Source organism: Phodopus roborovskii, unplaced genomic scaffold (assembly GCF_943737965.1).
Source record: "Phodopus roborovskii unplaced genomic scaffold, PHOROB, whole genome shotgun sequence".
NCBI classification, from domain to species: domain Eukaryota; kingdom Metazoa; phylum Chordata; class Mammalia; order Rodentia; family Cricetidae; genus Phodopus; species Phodopus roborovskii.
Genome location: NW_026126567.1, coordinates 24,299,227 through 24,322,597, shown reverse-complemented (window position 1 = coordinate 24,322,597; position 23,371 = coordinate 24,299,227). Strand labels below are relative to the sequence as shown.

Sequence of the window (23,371 nt, the reverse complement as noted above, 5' to 3'; positions counted from 1 at the left end):
CGTTATGGAGTTTGCTTTCAATATGGCAAGACTAGCCATGTGGACAAGATACTGCTCTTGTCTGGACTGTTTGACTTGTGATGTATAAACTGGACATGCAGGACCCACAGGAAAGTGACTTCTGATTCAAGATGGACATTGCTACAGAGTTCCTGCTTCATGGAAGAGTCTGCGAGACAGTATGCAGGACACAGAGAAAAGTGACTGATAAACTGCCAATACAAGAAGACAGTTTAAAGTTTCCTGCGTTGCTGAAGAGTCTGCTAGACACACTATGGCCTATGGGCTGAAGATGGAAGATTACAAAAGAACCTTGGGTGACCAGGCAGTGATTTGTCTCTGTCATTTCTAGAGCTTATATACTATCCTTCTGTGGTCTTTGAGGGAGTTGAAGACAGATAGTTATGGTTATAGTTTTCCTTAGTATTAAAGATAAGATACATAGACTTTAGACACACAAAGATAGGATAGATGATGGAATATTTTCTTCAAATCTTGCTAAATGTTAATGGACTAAATATTGTTAACTGTAATTCTTACTTGATAACTGTTGTATAATATATTTTGCTATGTTAAGGTTAAAACCCTTCTTTTTATTTAGACAGAAAAGAGGAGATGATGGGAGATGTCATTCTGTATGTTTCTCATACTGGTTAATAATAAAGAACTGTTGGCCAATAGGAAAGGAAGATGGGAGGGACTAGGAGACAAGGAGAAAATAGGAAGTAGTAAGGAGCAGTCAAGATGGAGAGTCTGAAGAAAGCAGTATGCCGCCGGCTCCCTGGTAAGAGACGCTCTCTTATGAGTTTGACATGCTATCCATCAAAACTGACACCTCCTAAGACAACTTTGTGACAATGAGAAGATTAGCTTCTGATGCTGGATTGGACCTGCAATGAGTCAGTTCAGAGAACACAAACAACCCACTTATGTCACCGGAGTCCATCTTTCTCCCCTATATAATAAAGGACTTGAGATGGTTCTCATAATCTAACTAACTTTCCGTAAGTGTAAGACTGTCACCAACTTTTGCATACAATTGTCATGAGCTTTCTCAGTTTTGTCATGAGGAGTGGCAGTGGGTTACAAAATGAGGAAAGTGTGGGTGTGGATGTCTTTTCTGAACCAAAAGTCATTGTGCAGGAGGAACTCAGTTTGATCTCATCCAGGAGATATTTATGAGGAAGATTGCACAGGAGGTATCAAAGATATTAGCTGAAGGCCTACATACTTGTAACTGGCTGGTCTTGTCCTGGGGATTGGTTTTCTTGATGGTGGATGAACAGGAAAGCAGTCTTGAAGAACACAGCAGTAAGCTTGGAAATTAATGATCACATCTTTTGCATCAGGATCTAGTGTCCCAGGAATGGGTTGGCTCTGAGGAAGGTCATTTTTCCCTGACACTGAAGCAAAATCAACACATCTTAAATGAACATATTAACATGACGATTATAGTTCTTCAATCTATGCAAAGTGTCATAGCCTTTTGGAAACATCACTTACTCAGAAATAGAAAGTCAGCATTGAGAAACTTAAAACCTAAGGTATCATTTTTAAGAGATGAAATATTAAGGAGAATGAACATATCTTGACAAAAGTGATTGCCTTTATTGGACCTGAGAGATGGCTTAGCTGTTAAAAGCACAGGGTTCTCTTCCAGAGGACCCATTTTATTTCCAGCACCTACGTGGTCCCTCACAACTGTCTGTAACTCCTGTTCTAGGGATGTGATGTCCTCTTCTGGCCTCTGTGAGCACAAAGAAACCACACGATACACATACACACATGCAAGCAAAACATAAAACAAACATACGCAAATGCACATAAAATAAAACGAGTGCTTCTAAATTAGTTTAATTTTATTATTTTTTGTTTGTTTTCATGTTTTTCGAGACAGGGTATCTCTGTGTTGCTCTGGCTGTCCTGGAACTCTCTCTGTAGACCAGAATGTCCTCAAACTCAGAAATTTGCCTGCCTCTGCCTCCTGATAGCTGAGATTAAAGGCATGCACCACCACCATCTGGCTTTAATTTTATTCTTAAACACTTTTAGTTTCTAAAAATATTTCTTAATATTATTGGAATGTATACCAGCTGCCATTATATTCACTTTTCTCTAATTCTGTGAATTACCATAATCAGGACCTTCAAAAATAAAAACACAAGCTTTTAAATTAAAGACCTTTTCCAGCATAAATCTTATGTCTAGTATTTTTATTCAACAAATACTTACCAAGTTCCTGATAATACAGACTACTGTATTGTAGTATTGTGCATTATTTCTATTAAGAAATTGTTCTTATCCTTAGGTAAATGATTAAGTAAGACAATCACTCTGCCTAATGAATACATACCTAGGTAATAGAGAGTACTGGTGTTTGCTTCAAGATGCCAGTCTCCATTCTTGCTAGTGTTCCAGTTCAATGGATTTGAGGAGCCATTCCTCATATCAACAACATTAAACACAGCAGGGTTTTGAGTGAAGTTATGTGATATAATTACATAGTCTTCTTCCTAAAATAGTTGCAGAAAAGTTTGGTTTGACTTATATAAAATATTTGCATATTATGACAGTTTTAATGTCATGCATGTAGCCCATATAGTGTGTTACAACCAAAGTTAGTTTCCTGTTTACGTTTCAGTTGGCATGTATGTGTTGTCTGACATGTTGCAGGTCTATGTCAGCAATGCCAGCTATGTCGTCAAGGAAAGAAAGGATCTCTCTTCTTCCTTTTTTTAATTCATTTTTTTTTCTTCCTCCACACATATGCACAGGCTCTCCACACACATGTACACATTTAGAGTGAGTGGGTCATATGGGTTGCATCACGGGGCTTTAAAAGATTGATTTGTGAAGTAAGAGCATTCTGGGTTGAGAAATGACTGGCCTAGAGGTTGATGGAATGTTCAATGGGTAGGAGTGGAAGCAAGATGACTTGAGCTCAAGACTTGTGGTGGTGGTGCTGTCAGTGCATACAGGTGCAGACTGGAGGATTGCTGGGGATTGCTGGCCTCCAGACTAGCTCCAGGCTAAATAAGAAAGCCAGTCTATCTTAAGGGATGAAGGTGGAGACTCGTAAAGATACAGATGCTCCCACCTGTATACATATATGCACATATGCCACACATACATAAACTAACATATGCTACATACAAACCCAGAAAAGGAAAGAAAAATGATGGGTGTATGAGGACTACAGTGTGGGCTGCTTTTTGTTCTTTGTAACCCTTTGTTTACCTTAAATCCGTAGAAAGTGGATGTGTATGATATGTTGGTTATGTGTTCTGCACCTCTAAAATACCAGTTAATGTGATTTGCATTTGGAATCAGAGCCATCCATCCAGACATATGGGTCAGTCGTTTCTTCTGGAAGGGAACAATGCTAGTACCTGTGGGAGAACATAAAATAAGCAGTAGCCATAATCTCCACTTTCATTAAATGCCTCCATTATTGAACTAGGAAAAAACCCACACAATCCTGCCTTCTGGTAGTGCTGGGACAGAGAAGGAAGGAAGGAGATGAAAGTAAGTCCACTCCTGTAACTATCTCTCTGGGGAGAGTAGCAGTCTTGGTACTCTCCTGTGTCTCATAGTGAAGAGCATGGTTTCTGTGAGTCAGCCTACATCATATTAGCACTTTCCTCTGCCTTTCCTCACTTCACCCTTTCAAGAGCATCTCGGTAATAGATTTTTAGAGATTATACCATCAAGAGAATGTTTGCTACAATATACTTCACATAGAAATAAAAATTTCTATTTGAGATCTTGGGGACAAAAGTCTAATTTACATTACTTGAATAATTTACCACTTCTTTCTTATTTTCCAGATCCTTACCAATTCAAAGATCAAAAGTCACTTAGCTGAGAGAAGGGAACAGTGGCCATCATCCAGAAAGGGAGCTATAAAGGAAGGTGATGGAGTAAGCCTTTGTTCAGTCTCAAAGTGAGTGCAGGAGTGGGGCTCAGGTATTTACTGTTTCAAAATACCCAGTAGAGTAGGTGTTGAATTCTGTTTGAAACAAGGGAGGAACTTGTTTTGCAAGAAACATCTTGAAATGCTCTGATGGGAAAAGAATAATGACATTCCAATATGTCAGTGTGGATTAGAATAGACACAGGTACTTTTAGCAGTTAGCATTTTTCTGGTGTATTCATGTTATAAAATTTCAAAATGGAATAGGCTAGTATTGAAATGCCTGACTTTCCTTTCAAATTATCAGTCACATTATCAATATTGTAAAATGGAGGTTGGGATATTTGGAAATACTGAAAGCATATTAAAGTGCCATTGTGAAATTATTTGCAAAATATTGAAGAATATTAAAGATTGACATAATAAAAAGACAGGCAAGTGCCCTTGAGTCTGTTGACAAAGTCCCTTTCTATAGTCATAATTCCTTATATGTTTGGATTAGACCTTCATCAGTAGAGACTTAGTTATCCAAAAGCTGCATCATTTGACTTTACCCAGAAAATATAAAGATAACATTTGTAATGTTTTGTTTTAAAAAATCCTTGATTTACATGACCCCACCTGGATGGCATTGCCCTACATGTGGAATGGGGGTGGGAGGATGGGTGGGGAGGGTGGTCAGGGTGCACGTGAGGGGGGAAAGAGGATAAGGGGAAAGGAGGGAGAGGGATCTGGATCGACATGTAAAATAAAAAAAATAATAAAATTAAAAAAAAATTCTGTACAGAAAAAAAAATCCTTGATTTTCACATGCATTCACTCACTATCAGAATCTTTAGTCTATCATAATGGCATGTGGAAAAGGAAGCAGTTTCATTATAGACAGATATTTACTTTATATGGATAAGATATCATTTATGATGGTTTAGCTTAATGAGTTTTGGGCTCTATATTGGAATGTCATTAAGTAATAATAACTTACTATCCAACTGATTACATTAGATATTCAAGCCATTATTATAAAATAGTCTTTGTGTTAGATGACTTTCTGAGCTAGGAGATAATGCAAGTGTCTGAGGATGGGTAAAGTAAGCTAGACTGAGCCATCCTACTTAGCTTATGTGTAGTGGATGCATTTTCAACTTTCCTACACTTTCAGCTAGGAACAGGTTTATCAGAATACAACCTATTGGAAGTCAAAGGATATTAGTAATTTCTAAATAGATGGATAAATGGATAAGTGTTATAAGAGATAGATAGATATGCAGATTAAAGCCACTCAAGGTAGGCCTTCTGAGGTGTAAATGAGAAGAGATATGCTTAGTTACTGGTGAACAACCCACACTGGCTCTATGGTCATTGGAGAGAGGAAAACCCATTAGTAAAGACTAAGGTGATTAAGAACCAAGCCTTCCAGACACTAAACAAGATGATTGTTCTCCATAGGCCAATGAATTGAAGGATATAGTCCCCAGGGTATTATTATTGAAAAGCAATAGAACTTTTAAAAGGTGCAGCATTGTGGGAGGCATTTAGCTCTTTAAGAACAGGCTCTCAAATGGGAGTGTGAAACAATGATTCAGTAGTAGTTCCATGATGTGTTCCTCACCAGGATGTGCTTTCCTGTCACCGGCTCAAAAGCAACTAGGCCTGCTGATCACAGCCTGAAATTTCCAAAACTGAGCCAAGATAAATCTTTCTCCACATGAGTTAATTATTTTCTCAGGTCTTCATGGTTGTAATGGAAAGATGAGTGACAGTATAGCCCACTGTAAGGAACTATAGAGGTCAGTGCAACAACCATAGATTTATGATGTATGAAAAGCAAGGTTATGACCACATCCCCATTTAACTTCCCTTTGGCTGGAAAACTGCACATGGATTGTGAATAATAATAAATGAATACAACCTAGTCAGGCAATAATGCCATGTACAGCAGGTCTACTAAAGACAACATTATTGCTGGTACAAATCACCAGTCCATGACACTTCATATACATCTGTTGACCTAGGAAATGCTCAACACATCTCATCTCATTCAGCAAGCATAACAAATACTTGCCTTCAGGTTGATACATCTGTCTTTACTGCCTTGCTCCAATGGCTATGGTAACTTCCCTGCTCTTCGTCAAATTTGTCTAGCAAATTTCCTTAACCAATGGGATACCATACATCTATTTATTGTCCCTCCAGCACTCATTTTGAGTAACTCATCTCCCACCTGGTATCGGATGGGTGTACATATGCTCTTTGCAATGTTGAAAACACCACGAAGAAGATGATGACAACATTTAGGAAGACATTGAAATCAGTGGCTCACACTGTTCCAATTCACTTACCAAAAGAGTCGGAGAGAACCACATCTTTTTCAAGTAAAGATACCGGAGAAGGCTTGTTGAATGCTAGACGGTGAAAACTGACCGAGGCATCACAGACAGATCCAGGAAAACCAAAGCTCCATGCAACCTCTTGCGTGCAGTGTGAAGGGTCTAGTAATGAGCTGTGTGGAATGACAGTGTGCCCTCTGTGCCCTGGGAAAGACACAGATGCAGCATGATTGCTATTTTATATAAGAAAATGAATGAAAACTGACCTATAGTGCATAGATTCTGTGACGACAATGTGACAATAGATTCTAGAAACCTTGGTAGAGGTTTTAGTTTTCAAGAGACAAGGATGCATAGGTTTTACAGCAGAATTTTTTGTCAGGGGACTCACCACAAATACATTTAAAAAAAAAAAAAAAAAGCCCTGAAGCATCCGTGAGTGTCAAAGGGATGGGAAGTAGCACAGTGACTTGATTCAGGATTCACAAAAGGATTCGAATCTGAGAAGGCTGTTCATATATCATGTGCTTTTAAACAAACATGATTGGTTACTAGAGAAAGCCCCATACTGGCTCTATAATCAGTAGAGAGGAAACAAACCCTCAAGAAGGACCAAGGGGACTAAGTACCATGTCTCCCAGACACTAAGCAAGGTAATGGATCTCCCTAGGCCAATGTGATACAGTAGCTGATCTTTAAAACTTACACTAAGTTAGTGAATAAAAGTTACACAGAACTACAGTCAGAATCACTACAACAGTCTACCTCCTGAAAGCCACAATCAGAAAGGAACACAGAAGTTAGCAACTGTAGCTGAGAACTTGGCCCATGTGAACATAGAAAAGAATGTTATTTCATTTTTCAAGGAGAATTTCAGAACTAAGTCACTACTATCTCTAGGTTTATCTGTCAAATGATTTTTAAAAAGTATTAGGTAACACACCCACATATACCTTCAATCCTGTTAGACAGGTCTACCATTAACAATTTATACAAATAAAAACCTTTAGAAATCATGAATATATATAGAAAATATGACATATTTGAACTTAAATTACTTTATATTTTAGAAAAAACCCTATGATATATATTGATTTTTTTCTAGGTTTAACATTTTTATTTAAAAATGTAATAAACTTTATTATAAGAAAAATTTGCAAATGAAAATCATCACATGCTGGTCCAAAGTCCATACATCTCAGTAAACTTTGACACAGTTAGAATGGCCTCTCTGAAGCTGTGGAGCTTTACACTGAGTTTTACACATTCATTATCAAATATATTTTTATGCACTTATTAGCCATCAAAAAGGAAAAATCCATGACAGGGTTAGAATATGAAATAACAACTATGTTACACCCTCTTTCATAATTCTTGTTCATTTAACATTATTTTTTACACAAATACACATTTAGAATTTAAACTACAAAAGAGTTGAGAGCAGGCTTGCTGCTTCTTTTTAAAAGTAATGCCGACTTCATGATTTAGAAAGAGTTTGAATTTGTATCTGTGTGTATGGAGTGTGGTTGAGTCCAGGCTTGGGAATGTTTAGAACAATTTTTATCTGGATGAAAAATAAAGGCAGGCAGTGGAGTTCCAGCAATGAAATGGCAATGAGCAGTGTTTCCATTAATGTCCCATGAAACTACCATTAATTCATAATCAAATTGCAAATGGAAGAAAAAAAATGGACTTGTTTTTAGGCTGGGCTGCATCTGACACTTTGCATCTTTTTCAAAAAAAGACTTTCTTATATACATCTAGTGTTTCTTGTAATTTTCAAGTCAGTAGTATAGTTGACTGCTAGTCTGTGACACCGGTAAACTAGCCTTAGCCATTCAACTTCACGTAAACTTAAGTATAGCTTTAATAAACGTTTATCACAGACTGAAAAAGAATATTACCTGTAAGTGAACCATCCACGTCAATCAGTACAGCTTCGTGTTCCCATCGAAAGCCAGCCTTATTCGGTGCATGGAAATACTGGATGTCGACAAACTTTGTACTCCAGCCTCCACATCTGTCGTTACAAACCCCGGTGATTGAGGTCACTCCCAAAGCCACACAGTCACGACGGTCAAAATTCATAAAGTGCACAGATGACACAGTTAGGCCTTGACTAAATGGGAGAACCAGGCCTTTCGAAGTGCAAAATGTGGACCCCATTCCCAGTTCATCAAGATGACCAACAATTTTGGCATTTTTAATCACAGCTCCGTTGGCTTCACCCCACCCCCCAACATAAGAAGCCACGATCCTCTTGGTCTCAATTCCAGCCTCAAAATTATTCACCACCACAAAGTTGTGGAACTGCAGGGCCCCTCCATTGACCCACTCAGCTCCCTTTTGGCAATTCCAGACAGTGAGGGAACTAAAGACAGCAGGCACCGGCATTGTAGAAGTACAAGACCCTGCTTGCATGGGGAAATATTCTTCAAAAATCCACAATCCAAACCACCCTTGGGAATGGACAGTGTTGTTAGAGAATTCTCCAAGAGGAATTCTTTTTTGGCAAATGTTTCGGTCATAGGATGGGCCGTCAGGGTGGTCATTCATTCTGTACCAAAAGCCAAAGTGAGTGCCACCAGCAGCCACATTGTGTCGTATGGTGTTGTTGGGGTTGGTTACCCAGAATGCAGCTGGAGTCACATCGTCATTCAACAGACTCGTACTTTGCTGTACAAAGATGGCCAGATTATACTGTAAAATATTGCCATGCTCAATGCCATCTTCTATGAAAAATGCTCCTCCCTTTATATTGTATATAATATTCCTCTCAACAAGAAGGTGATGTGTGTTGTGGATGGTAACAGCTCTGTTGTATGCTTGATGAATTGCACAGCCTCTTACATAAGACTTGAACTGTAAATCTCCAAGAAGGTGCCAATGTATTGGGTATCGTCCCAAACGGAAAGATTGGCCAGCGTGGAACACCTGTCAGTCCAGAAATAAGAACTGTTCAGTTAAGCCAGGTGATGGTGGTGCATGCCTTTAATCCCAGAATTTGGGAGACAGTGGTAGACGGAGCTCTCTGAATTCCAGGCCATCCTGGTTTACAAAGCAAGTGCCAGGGTAGGCTCCAAAGCTATACAGAGAAAGCCTGTCTCAGCAAAAACAAAACTGTTCAGTAATTTCCTGCTTCAAAATAATCTTCAATTTCACATTAAGATGTGAATATTTTTATATTAATATCCTCTAAATTATTCATGTTATTATTCTAAAATGGTATTTTATTCTAAATACAATCTTTTATATAATGCAACACAACAAGACAGTATTTGTTAGGGCATGAATGAATGAGCATATAAATGAAATAAGCAAACGTATTGTTACAAGGTAGCTTTGCTCTCTCTATATTATGTGCCCAAATCCATCTTTGAATCCTTTGTGTTTTGTCTCCTCTCCAAAACTAAACTTTAGTTTAATCAACTAGAACTCTTTACTACTGAACTATTCTATTCAGCAAAATAAAGTTCTATAAACATCTTCTTTTTCATCTTGTGGGTGAAGAAATTGCCTTGTTCACACTTGTGAAGCTCGATGCAATGCAAGTGGGAATGAGTCCAGATTAGGTGCTTTTACTAACCATTCAAGTGTTCTTTCAAGTCTATGATCTAATTATCTATGATTATTATCTATTCTCTATAATACCTAATTATCTTTGATCTAATAAACCAGATGCTAACACATGTGATTTTAACATAAGTCAGTTGTCTAAGGAAAGAAAAATATTAGAAGAGCTATTTACTTTTATTTTCTTTCTATAAAAGTTACTATTACTAATATTTAATATACAACTCAATTCTGGAAATCTCAACCAAGTCTTATCTCGGACGTCACATGTATAATTTATCTTAATAAAAGGCTATGGCAAAGTGGAAGTATTGACTCTGTCACTATCAATGCACTCTAGGTGTACCCAGAATGGGTTTATGGATTTTGATATTGTATATCTAATCCATTACCTACTCCTTTCTTCACTGAATATGTGACAATAACTGTTACATACTGATTATTATTAAGTCTGAATATTGGAAAGACACAAAGAAGATTCTGAAATCCATCAATACTAGAGTTTGAGTAAACAAAGGTAACCAGGAGTTTATGTAGCAATTTGAAGTAAACATGATAAGGAGAGGGCTCTCTTATGTAATAACATTGAGAAGAAACCTGGTAGAAGGAAGAATGTAACATATGCAATGTTGATGGATAAGCATTTTAAACTAAACAAAGAACAAGGGCAGTGAACATAAGTCAGAAATGTGCTTGACATAGTTACAGAAGGAGGCCCATGTGGCTGAGGTGACCTGAACAAGTCACAGGGAATTCCCAATAGCCCCATGAAAAGCAATTGAATTTTGTGTTTTAGATGTAACATGAAGCCATTATTAGGTTTTGAATTCTGTATGTAGCCATATTTATGCTTTTTAAAAATAGAGAAACAAATATTTGGAATGATCAAGTAAGTGAATATTGGCTTATTAAAACTGATAATTTATCTGTCTGGTATCATAGTAGAGTCTGGCAAGCAGCAGGAGCTAAATATATATTCACTGTATGACACCTTGGTGATTTAAGAACAACGGTCCTTACCTCCACATATTCTATCCTTCCAGTTACCATGTTAGCCCCAGGTAAAGGAGCATGAAACATAATACAGCCTCCAAACTGGTCACTTCCTATTTCTTCTCCAAACTTTCCTTGAAGGCATGTCTGTGTAGCAAATTCTCCTTTAAAAATATTTTAAAGCATTATTCATGACCTTACAACAATATTCTTGTTAAAAATGTCCCTATGCTCATTTCATATCTCTTTATTTACACACAATTTTAACCTCCTTCTGGAACATAATTATTACATATTCATATCATTTTTTCTAGATAATAAGAAAGATAAGTACTCTGTCTCATTCATGTGTGCATATTATAAAGCATCTTTTAGAGATAGTATTAAATAAAATTTAACGGTTGAATGAGTAATGATAATTGTATTTTGTTTACTGACGCTTCCTCTTCAAATTGGGAATTAACATAATGCAAAATTATGCTTATCTAGCACTAGATTCTGACAGACCAATTTGCATAACTGGAAGTATTCTCATTTTAAATAGCTTGAGATTTGCTTTCATATCTACTGTGAGACTTGATTCGGAAAAAATGGCATCAGAAAATAGGTCATTTAACAGAAAATCCAATGAACTTACGCTTACCATTGAAGAAAAAGCTATTAACTAACTTGGTCTGTTATCATGTCATCACTTACTAATGATTACAAAAATATTAAGAGATAACTTGTCAAAAGACATTCTTCTTTATAGTATAAACACAGCATTAAGATGCAAGAATAGCCAATAATTCTGTACTACTGTGTGTTCAGTGCCTTACACTAACTCATTCCCTTGAACTTCATTATAGCTGTTGACTTATTTCCAGTCAATGGCACATAAACAGAAACAATATGCATCACTTCAGAAGCTAAGCAATTAATTGGTGGCTTGCCTTTCTAGTCATCTGGTCTTTGCTTCTGAGATAATGAAAGTCCATACTGACACAAAGCCTACAACAGTCTGAATTCTGGAATGATTATAATAAAAAGGAACGCTTGTTGACCCAAATTAGGTCAGACAGATGAAGCATGACAGATGGAGCATGAGTAAGAACTTCATGCAAAGAATTTAGACCTTCATGAAAAGAATGGTTTGAGCCAAACTTTCAAAGGCATTGGAGCTGCTCTAGTTTATTTAAAAGTTATAGAAATATATCTCTATACACATATCTCTTTATCTTATCATATATCCACTTTTCCATATAGTCAACATTGGCCATGAACTACTCACTACAATATTGGTCTACAATGAAACTACTCTCATATATACTACAGATTTTGGAAAAGAGGTAAAGAATTGTTAAAAATTTGCTAAATAAAACATCAAATCCTGTATTATACATTTTCTTGGTAAATTTAAGTGACACAGCTTCTGGATGACATATGACTCTGCAGTCATCAAGACTGCGTAATAAAGGACCCTGAGAATAGAAACATATAACAAGAAATCACAAGTCTAGGAAGGGACTTCATCAATGGATTGCAAGCACATCCATTTCTTCTAATTTAGTATCAGAAATGGTCATTTTCATCATTATACTGCAGATACTTTCAAGTCACCAGTCTTTCCAAATTTCCATACTTCGTGTCTACATGGTATGTTTTAAAGTTGAGTAGCACACGTCAATATAAACAAATATGTCTTGAAAATTAGCTTGATCACTATTAGATGATGGATGCTAAGAATACCTGTGTCAAATCCATCGGGACATGGTGGAATTTTGTCATTCCATTCCACATTATCAGACCCTCTTATTAAGATATTTCTTGTAAGAATTCCAACCTCTGCCCTTGCATCAAACACAGTTCCATCAGGGAGTGTGACAGTAATTCCTAAGTGTGTGTAGTTTAGTGGCCTAGTCAGTGTTATGTTCGTTCCATCAGCTGATACTGAAGCAATGGTCCGTTTCTCATTCTCTCCTTGACTGTGTCTATAAAATTTTAAGAAAAAGAAATTAAAAAGTTAACATACCATTTACCATATTTGTTTTACACATTCATAAATGCTTCAGTCATAATGTAAGGTGTTTTCTATTGCCTGCTTTTTTTTTTTTTTTTTTTTTTTTCCGATGTGACCAAATATCTAAGAAGATCAAACTAAATGGGAGAAGGCTTTATTTTAAAGCATACTTTAAGAGATATAGTGTACCATGTCAGAAAAGGTGTGCTAGCAGGAGTTCAAGGCATCTGGTTATGTGGTCTCGATAAGCAGGAAGAAGAGAGCAACATAGCAACGCCTAATACTTCCACTAACCAGGTTCCATTTCCTAAAAATTCTACAGCCTTCTAAACAGCATCTCCAGTTGGGAACCAAGTTTGCAAATACACAGGTCTACAGGGAACATTTTGTATTCAACTTACAGCACTGAGTAACATAATTAAAGTTCCAGTTAATACAAATTAAGTACAAAATTATAACAGCCTTGAAAATAGAATAAATACATGAGTACATAAAAATATTCATCTGTACGATATCTGACATTTATATTGTTTTATTAATTAAATGTTTTCATTTACTTTACATCCCAACTGTAGTTTCTCCTCCCTCCTCTCAAGTAAGGTGCTTTTTAAAAACATCATTCCCTATTCTCAAGACATATTTGAGGAAAGCATTTTATACTTCGAGACAGTTTTATGACTCATTTCAAACCCAAGTGCTAGCTTATTTCAGAGTACACAAAAAATTATCATATGTAGTTTTGAGGAGCATCCTCAGAGGTTCTTTTTTTATTTAAAAACAATTATTTTTTCACTTTGCACACCAACCACACCCTCCTTCTCCTTCTCCTGCCCCCTCAGAGGTCCTTAAATGAGAATGACTTTATAGTTCCAGCAATGACTGTAAAAGAGATGGGAAGGACAGTGTTACTGGCATCAATGGAGAGAGGTCAGAGAGCTTGCTAAGCATCTGGTAAGATATACATGATGCCTTCCTACAGCCAGGATCATCTGGGCCAGAGTATCAATCATGACCAAGTAGAGACACTCTTACAAAGGAAAGGCATTAGAAGTTTCTAAGCAGAGAAATTGTTCAGTTGCAGTTTATTCTCTAAAACACTCAAAATTCTAACCACAGCAAACAACTGTTATTAATTCCTTAATGTATACATTCATATATGCAGGTCTCCAACAAATTTGGGGTCTAGCTTGCTTTCCAGGCATAGAGATAAATCTGGGAAATAGCAGGTAGAAAGGGTACCAAGCTGAGGGTACCAAGTACATTATGGTATAGTTTCTACAAAGTGTGTCTGGTTCCGAGAACAGGCAAGCTTGGGGGAGATGCCTATACTTTCTTCTGTTCTCCTTTTTCCTGGAGTTCTTTCCTAGCTTGAAAAACTGGATACAATGCCAGTGTCATATAAGCTAAATTAAAAATGAACTCTGCCGTCTTTCTCAACCCTTCTAGATTGCTATCACAACCTGCGTCCTTCCCTGTTGGCACTTGGAACTGCAGCCCTGTGTCATATTCTCTGATCTGGGACCTACTGAATGATTTTGCGCCCTGAGCATTTAACAAAACCAGGAAGATGCCCCAATCATCCAGATATGGTAAACAAAGTAAAACGGAAAGCAGGAAAATGCTGAGGGAACAGAATTTCAAGGGCAGAGCTGAAAGATTTGCTGCATAGGAGGTAAGGGTCATGGGCATAGGAAAGTCACTGCCAATGCCCTGATGAAGTAAAAGGTTAGACTCTGTTACAAGGGGGAAGGAGGGCACTTGGCTTTGAGATGGACATGGAAATTTTATAAACAGTGTAACGATTTTTTTTTTACAGGATAACAATGAAAGAAATTAGAGGATACTTAACAAAATTGCGGTTCAAGATGGTAGGTAGCCATAGGAACCCAGAATCCCTAAAGACCCATAAGAGGAGCTGTGGGAGGAAGAGATGGGAATAGGTAGAGACTTCCCTATGGGAAGGAGCCATGCTTGGAGTTAATGGGGGTGAAGGGGGGGGGGTTGGTCCTGCCTCAACTTAATAGGCCAGGCTTTGTTGACTCCCCATGGAGCCCTTACAGTTTGGGAGGAGTGGGAGGGAGAACTGTGATTGGAATGTAAAATGAAATCAAAATAAATAAATAAAAGACTGTTTCCAGAAAGCATAAAAAAGGGACTGGATCCCACCCATGGTGTGTGGAAGCAGTTTAGGCTGTTCTTCAACTGGGTTTTTTTGTTTGCTTCTTAGGGTCTGGTCTATCCCAAGTTTACCTTGAATTTTTGTGTAGCTGAGAATGCCCTTACTCTTTGTTTCTTCTGCCTACCTACTGCATGCTGGCTTTACAGGCATGTACCTCCCCTCCATGTTCTAATTTAGCAGCTGCAACATGAAGTTGACTGAGGCTTGGTGCATGCTGGGTAAGCACTCTGCCAACCCAGCTATATGCCTGGGAAATTATAGATGTCGTTTTTTAACATCATGTGAACCTAAACTCACTTTTCCTTACTTTTGTAGGGATGTCTCAAGCTTATGAGCTATTTGCTTTGAGGCACCTTTGCTATTGTATCTTCCGCCCCCGTGCAAAGTCACAGTAGCTGTGTGAGGCGGGAGGTGACAACATTGCAGAAATAGTCTATACTGGAGCAAAGAGAGACCGGAAAAAGGCCATGGTGAGTGGTTGCTTCGAGTGGACACAGGTCAGCCCACACAAAAAGACATTCCTTTTTGTTTTTTCTCTAGCCTTAAAATTTTAAAATCTCCTTTATTTAATTAAAATATGATTGCATCAATTCTTGCCATTATATCCCTCCAATATCTGATCTCTGTTGTGAAAAGCTTTGCCCCAACCCTGGCATCCATCCATATACCCAAAGAGTCAGGAATGTAATGGTGGAAGTTCCACCCAAGCCGCCCTCACCATTTCTCTTCAAACCCTGCTGCATCTCAGAAAACCTGCCAAATAATGATCCCCCCCCCCCCAGGTGCTCAAGATTGTTCCCATGGGGTACTTAAACTGCCCCCCCCAGAAAACAGTTTTTTTCCAGTCTCCCTTTCCCATCTCCTCTCTGGGAGTCTGGAAGGTCACTGGGAGCATTGTATCCATTAAATGTGGGCTTTTTTCTGATTCAGTTTGATTTGATCTGATTTGAATTGCTGCATAGGTGGAGAGGCTTATCGGGGTGTAGAAACTTTCCAACCTCACCCTCCCAAATTCACTACCTCCTTTTAACTAACCTTGTTACAGAAAAGCCATTTTCTTAGCTCTGGTTTTATAAGTTCTTAGAATAAATTCACCTATGAATAGCGAATTAGATTTGATGGGAAACCCCTTAACTCATGTTTCTTGATGATTTGGTTGTGAGCCTAGCTTCCAGCTCCATTCTACATTGTAAAGTGGCTCTTTAATTCCACACAGAAAGGCTATAAATTGAGATTTTTCTATTTATTAGTGAGCCCCGTGGTTTTCTTCCTCTTTTTTTTTTAATTTTGTCATTATATAATTTAAATTTCCTTCCAAGGAAAGGAATACTTACAGAGCTAAATCTGCAAGTATATATTTATCTCTCCCTAACATCTGCCAGCCTATTTTTAACTTGAAAAATGGCATCTTGCATTTTAATTTTTTAAACCCAGCCACGGGCTTGGCAGATCTGTTTCTTGTCATAATTACTCTTCAATTCCCGATAAACTAGCTTGGTGTCTGTAATTTAAACACCAAGCTAAACTAAAGCTCTTCTCGTCGTCGCTCCCTGATATTCTTGGGGCAGCTGTACCACATTTTAATTTCTTAATTGCTAGAATACGTAACTGAGTGGAAATTAAGGGGGGAGGAGGAATAGGCAACTTCAGGTGTGAAAAGTGCCGCTAGCTCTTTGCATTATACTGATTTCTTCTCTCTTTACCCTGTCGCACCTCCAGGTTTACTCAGGGGGAAACTCTGCCAAGCAGGAAGGGTAAAGGGGTTCTGCCTGCTGCTTGTGAGTCCTCAGCTGACCCCAGACAAAGAAGCTCATTTGCATTTTTGTTTTCATGGATGTCTTTAGCTAAAGCACCGCAGTCAGACGTTTTCAAATGACTTTTAGTAGCACAGTGCTTGTTTCCCTGTGAAATCTCACCCAAGAATCTAACCTCGTAAGATACAGTATTTTACTGCTACACATTGATTTACCGTGGTTCAGATCTATCCTTGCTCTCATAACAAATCCAGTCACCGAAAACTAAACACAGTGGTGACCACAGAAGTTAACACCTGATCCACATGCATTTGGCTGTTTGTGGTTCTTTACCAAATGGCTCAAGTTAGAATAAAACAGTTTTTGGAGATTCCAAATCATCCTCTTCTATGTTGTAGCATATCATTTGAGGTGTGTTACTTTAGTTTTTGCGCTGGGACACTTGATTATTGATGCAAAGATGTGTTTGATTAAATAGAATTCACCTGCTATAAGGAGGCTGGGTCAGCAAGCAGCTTACAGGACTTTGTAGGGAGGAGCCAGGTGGAGAAGGATTTATAAGGAGGGGAGAGAAGAAACTCAAAAACTTCTGAAGAGATGCAAGAAGGAGATGAATTACTTGCTGTTCAGGCTCCCCGAGGAGCAGAATTCCACCGCAACCTTTGAATCTTGAGTTCTTTAGAGGGACAGAGATTTATATAAATTCCCTTCATAACTTTGAAAGAGTCGGTTCCTAAAGTAACAGAATTCCCTCAAGCTGCAGCTCTTGCTGCCTAACTGCTGCTGATACCAGAGCTGCCTGCTGATTCAGACAGCTGGGGCTTAAGAGGCTGTGACAATTAAGAGAGAGGACAACACTTAGAGTAAAAAGAAAAACCTGTGTCTTAAATAAATCAGCATCACTAGATACCTGTGTCCTGTGCTAGCAATCACGATGCTATCTCCTGCCTTCCACGTCACTGCTTGTTGAACAACCAAAGTCCATTCTCCTGCATTTGCGGTGTGAGCCAAGCGAGTCCAGACCACAGGAACGGGCAGACCTGGAAGCCACATACAAACTGAGCAGCATCTCTGCAGATGTGTTTGCTGGGTTACTAAGTGCTTTCTGCGTTTGAATGATACCGATTTGGGGAAGGCATATTTTACCTTGGGATTTCACCACTTACTAAAATAAGAACGATGAAAAATTACTGCTTCAGAAAGTTGACAATCAGGTGTATAATAGCATGCCTTTATAATAATGCATGGAATTAGCAAATTGTGCATCTGCAATGGTGTGTTCTGTTTGTGAAAATATTCTTTATAGAAACAGTATAAATTGTGATCATATCATTGTTGTCATGTACTGCTTAAACTGATAATCTACAGATAAATCAAACATATGAATATCTAAGAAATCACAATAGGATGTATATTCAGTACCACATAGGACATATATAGTCATAGTATTCCTGTTCATGGCATTCTGTGTTCACAAAAGTCTATAATTTTCACCATATGGAAAACATCTGTGTAAAGATGATTCCATTCATGCTTAAACTATATCATGCTGGACCTAAAACATGATCAAACCACATTACTCGATGACAATAAACTGAAATATAACCATAGAAAAGTATAATTTACATTTTTATATTTTAGAAATATCATATATTAAGAAGTAAAAATGAAGATATTACTGTCTTCTAATTCCAAAGTTAGTGCCTTTTCAATCAGAGTAATAGTAAGCAGAGCACATATGCAATTGCCAATGGAGATAAAAGTGTTGGGGTAGCCATAGAAATGGCTATGAGGAGAGTATGGTATGGAATGGCCCAGAGGAAGGCATGGCCTTGGTTCTGAGACTTGTTTGTGTGTGGGGCTCTCTAGACTAAGAGGTAGAATCAGAAAGAAAGGAGTATAAAGACCGTCCAAAGATAGGAGCAACCTGCAAAGTTTATTATCATTTATTGGAGTGTCTTCAGCCTACCGTGCAAATCCAGTGTGCCCTCTCGCACTGCCAATGTTTTAGCTCCATACACAGGGAGCTCAGGGGACCTGAGATGCCCATGCAGAGTAATGACAGCCTGGTGTTGAAACGGGGATGCCTCTGTCCCAATCTGAAAGAATTCATAGACCTTGTTCAGAAAACTAAATCTCAACAATTTACATTTCTAATCCAGCAAAAGTAACTATTTTTTCCTTTTCTTCCCCAGTTGAGAGCTGTCATTTTCACAATGTAACACTTAATTTTTTTAAAATTATTTATTTATTTTCATTTTTAATGTGCACATTTATCTGGGGGGCGTGTCAGATACCTTGCACTGGAGTTACAGACAGTTGTGGGGCCACCATGTGGATGCTGGGAATTGAACCTGGGTCCTATGGAAGAGCATCCAGTGTGTATGCTTTGTGTGTGTATGTTTCCTGAGTGTTGTAGGTGCAGGTGGGTGTTATTGTGACACAGAAAACATCAATATCAAAAGGACTCAGTGTTTAAACAATGTTACCCTGGTACCTCAAATGTGATTAAAGTCAATGTGGAGACTAGAATATGACCTCCAGTGTTGATCTTCGGTGCTGTCCACTTTTTCTTGTTGGGTCATCTTGCTAGCTGCCCTCCCTGCTTCTCCGCCCTACGCCAACACTAAGACTTAAGTTTTCTAATAGGTCAATATACAACAGCTCACCTTAGAAAGCATGCTGGCTGACCCAGGGCACTCTTCCCTTTACTTTAAATTTGACAACATACTATGTTTTCTCTATCAAGATGCAGGACTATGCTGAGAAACCTCCTGCAGGTTGATTACCCTAATTAAACCTATCTAAACAGAGACAACTTCAGGAAAACTTTATAGAATTGACTATTTATTTTACACATAGTATTTTAAGCAACAAAATTAGATATATAATATTTTCTGTACCTGAAGAACACCCCCATCTGTGATTAGGATATTTTCTGCCTGGAGTTCAATATCAGCTTCATCAAATATCAGAGTCCCACCTATGAACCACATAATTTTAATATGTCACAAGACCCCAAGAGTTGACAGCAAAACAAATTGTAGGGTTATTTCTATTATCAGTAAACAGTACAACTATACAAGTTAATGCTATAAAACAGAACCTCAACAAATAAACTATTAACAAAGACAGAGTTGTCTTTATAGAAGCCATTATAACATCAACATCAGCTCTAACCTTTCGATAAAAAGTTAGCTCTGATTTTTTTACTATTTTGTGCCACAGAAATGGCTCAAGTAACATCATTGCTAAGAATATCCTAAGATGACTCTTTCTAAGATTGGTGTCAACTTGAAAATAGTACAACTTTACCTTCAAATAACAAACATATTTATAATTGAAGAAGCTAAAAAACAAATCATAATATTACAGCAGTTTTTAAGCACAAAGACCATTACACCAAGGTTTATTTATAAAAGCTCCACATGCTTCATAATTACTGTTTAATATCTCTTTTGTGTATAATTGCAGTTGTTGTGGTTATTTTATTACTATAGCAGAGTCAGAATGCCAAGAAATAGAGAGAACTTAGGCTATAACTGAAATCAGGTTCACAAGCAAAGGAGAGACTTGTACTCATCTTTCAAGGGCAATCAGGGGTTGTTTACAACTTACTTGAGCAAACTGCTACAATTTTATAGCCTCTGGGACCCACTATCTCAATAGTTATGACATGGGAAGTGCTGTTATTTTAATCAATCAAATGTGAGTACATCAAGACACTACTATTACTGAAAAAAAAAAAAGTTTGGTGAAACAAAGTTTGAAGAATGCTGGTGGCAACACACTAAATAAATTCATAACTGCAAAAAGATTTTAAAAGCCCTGTACAAAGACAAATGTTCAAACTTTGGTTGAAGCAACGTCATAAAAATAATTAGCAGTGGCTAATGTACAGATTTTCACAAATTTACCTTGAATGAGTAGCATTTTCAGAATAGGCGTACTTTGGTCCAGCAGAATTATCTGTCCTTCTGTAATAACAGCAAGTGCCCCTTCCTCTGGTGGTGGTTTTCCTCCCCAGGAGGAGTTGGCAGACCAAACATCAACATATAAGAAGTCAGGGTTCTCCTGTAACAGCATGTGTGAAGCCATAATATTCAGAGGATTTAACAGAAAATTTCTCAAAGAAGATAAAATAAAATCTAGAACAAGATACATTTATCTAAGTAATGAAATGAAACTCACTTGAAAGATGTTACAGATGACTCAATTATTTCATGATTATAAAAAGTCAAAACCTATTATTAATTATGTCACACATGGATTAATTAAAATATGAAATGAAACATGCGTGATAAGTCATAAATATGTACACTGCTTAAGCTTAGTATAGGAATAGTTAGATTATTTGTTGGAGTTATTAAGAGAAGATATTTGCTAGCAAACAGCCCACCTCCAGGGCACTAGATTTTCATTGCTGTGGTTATTATATGCAACCACCATTACCACTTTGGCCATGCCGATGTTTCTGATGCTGATATGAACTGGGGCCCACCCTGAAGGAGCATGAGGACTTGTCACACAGATGATATGTGTCTTGTTGGAGTACTGGACATCACATTGGTCATTGGCTATGGAGACGTGAACATCCTGTGTGTTTTCACTGTAGAGGAAGAAAAGGTTAACCACACATGCTTATCTTGAATTTCTACTTTGAGTATTAAAAGCCCTGCATTTCATATGTTACTGTAAAATCAATGATCATGTCCTATGGTCTATCAAAGTGCAGGCTGCCACCATATTTGTTGAGAAAAAGTGAACAGAGGCTTTAAGATATAGGAATGTACAAACTAGCAAGTGTTCTAATATTAAATGAATAGCTTCCTGCGCTTAAGCCATCAAGACTCTTTGTGGTCTCCAAATAGTTGCATTTTACAAACTACAGAAATTGTTCATGGATTTTTTTTTTCCCTTTGCAATATTATGAGCATAGCCACAAGCCTTCGACCGCATCCTCTACTTGAAACTCATGTTCAAAGGAACTGTGAACACTTGAGAAACTCATCTACTGAAGAATGATACCAGTGCCACTGAACAATGATATCAGAAAAAGAGCCTGGATGTTTGCAAAGGAGTGGCTCTGATGAGGGGAAAGATGTTTCTTTTCTTCCAAGGAAATTCTGGGGCTGGAGATGAGCTGATGGGGAAAGTATAAGCAATGATTTGTGTTTGTCAGCTGATAGCTAGATTTGGGGCAAGTCATTTCATCTCTTGCATCTTCGTCTCCTGAACATGAGGTGGCATAAAAACACCTTATATGGCAGAAGAAAGCTTCTGTGCATAGAAAAGTCCCTAGCACAGAGTCTGTATCCAGTGAATGCAAAGTGTTAGTGCTATTTCCTCTCTGAAGCAGGACTTGCCAACAGCAAGGTCCACACTACGAGACTGGTTACTATGAGGCTTAGGAGAGAGCAGGTCTAGAAGCATGTTGATATGCACCTGTGTGAAGACAGTACCTGAATCTAGATCCTGTGACTGTAAGTCTGGTGCCCCCTGCTGTGCTGCCTCTCCTGGGAGATATTTCAGTGACCAGCGGTGTCAGAGACAAGGTGTATGTAAACGGCATTGTGGATTGGGATGAGTCCTTCCCGTTGACCACATTCACTCCACAGGCTTGATCGGGTCCACTGCCTATGAGAAGGGACTCAAACTGAATATACCTCTGCCATCAGGCCCATATTCACATCAAAACCCCTAAATATGTTCATTATTATTCCACTTCTCTGTTGAGCTCTTCATAATGCTCATAGGTTGTACACAAACTAGCAAAATCCTCTAGCAACAGCTAAAAATATCACAGAACCTATAAACACTGTTAACAAGGGAAGAAGGGGCAAGAAGAAGGAAAAAACTCCCCTCAGTCTTCTCTCAGAACTGCTCTCATGGAAAATGCTGCAAACCTGTCACCTTAGATTTCCACTCCTACAAGGTCTAACACTGCAAATTAGAGTTAGAAAAAGGAGAGATGGAAGCACAGGCAACAGAGGAGACAGGAAGAGCTGAAACACAACACGGAACCCATTTAACAGGTACAAAAGAGAAGGAGCCAGTGTGGAAGTTCACAATCTGGCAGTTTTCTCCAGTTATCACTGCATCATTTTATCAAGATACAGTAAAACTACACATCGAAAGTATCAAGTAGGCAAAAGTTCACAAAACTATAAAATTTTATGTTAAAATAATTGCACATAAAGCATATTCTTTGTCTTAAAAAGTCATTTAAAAGCCTTCTTAAATTTTGTTAAATAATAATAAATTTTTTTTTACATCAAAGTAGACAGTTGAGATTCACAGCCAACCAAATTAGGACTAGCAATGTCTCCATTTAACAGAAACCTGGAGTAGGGAAAAGCCAACTCACTTAGCTGGAAATAAAAAAGAAGTAGCAAGATTTGACATTTAGGGATTTCCCAGAGCTTAGATTTTATTTCCAACCAGTAAAAATAAACAAGTATTATTATAGCAGAAAACCGTGTATCATGTGCAGATATCCATCCTTCTACATCTATCAACTGCACTATAACCCTATGAAGAATGCCACTATGTTAAACCTAATTTGGTACATGAATAATCTGAGGCAGATAGAGGTTCAAAGCTTTTCCTAAGAAATGCTTAGGGCTCAAATCC

At 37.9% G+C, this 23,371-nt stretch overlaps 1 protein-coding gene across 1 annotated transcript in view; it reads right to left on the bottom strand.

The window, feature by feature from the left end:
• The window catches only part of Pkhd1l1 (PKHD1 like 1), a 140,231-nt gene that overhangs the window by 39,536 nt on the left and 77,324 nt on the right, over positions 1–23,371 (bottom strand). Inside the window, exons 41-53 of the mRNA XM_051202508.1 lie at positions 22,201–22,375; positions 21,191–21,347; positions 20,656–20,812; positions 19,642–19,721; positions 18,708–18,837; positions 17,649–17,778; positions 12,535–12,776; positions 10,834–10,970; positions 8,145–9,174; positions 6,253–6,444; positions 3,238–3,389; positions 2,354–2,513; positions 1,232–1,403 (exon numbers count right to left, since the gene is read on the bottom strand). Of these exons, the coding sequence (XP_051058465.1) occupies positions 1,232–1,403; positions 2,354–2,513; positions 3,238–3,389; positions 6,253–6,444; positions 8,145–9,174; positions 10,834–10,970; positions 12,535–12,776; positions 17,649–17,778; positions 18,708–18,837; positions 19,642–19,721; positions 20,656–20,812; positions 21,191–21,347; positions 22,201–22,375 (2,914 nt within the window). The remainder of the gene's footprint in view (positions 1–1,231; positions 1,404–2,353; positions 2,514–3,237; positions 3,390–6,252; positions 6,445–8,144; positions 9,175–10,833; positions 10,971–12,534; positions 12,777–17,648; positions 17,779–18,707; positions 18,838–19,641; positions 19,722–20,655; positions 20,813–21,190; positions 21,348–22,200; positions 22,376–23,371) is intronic.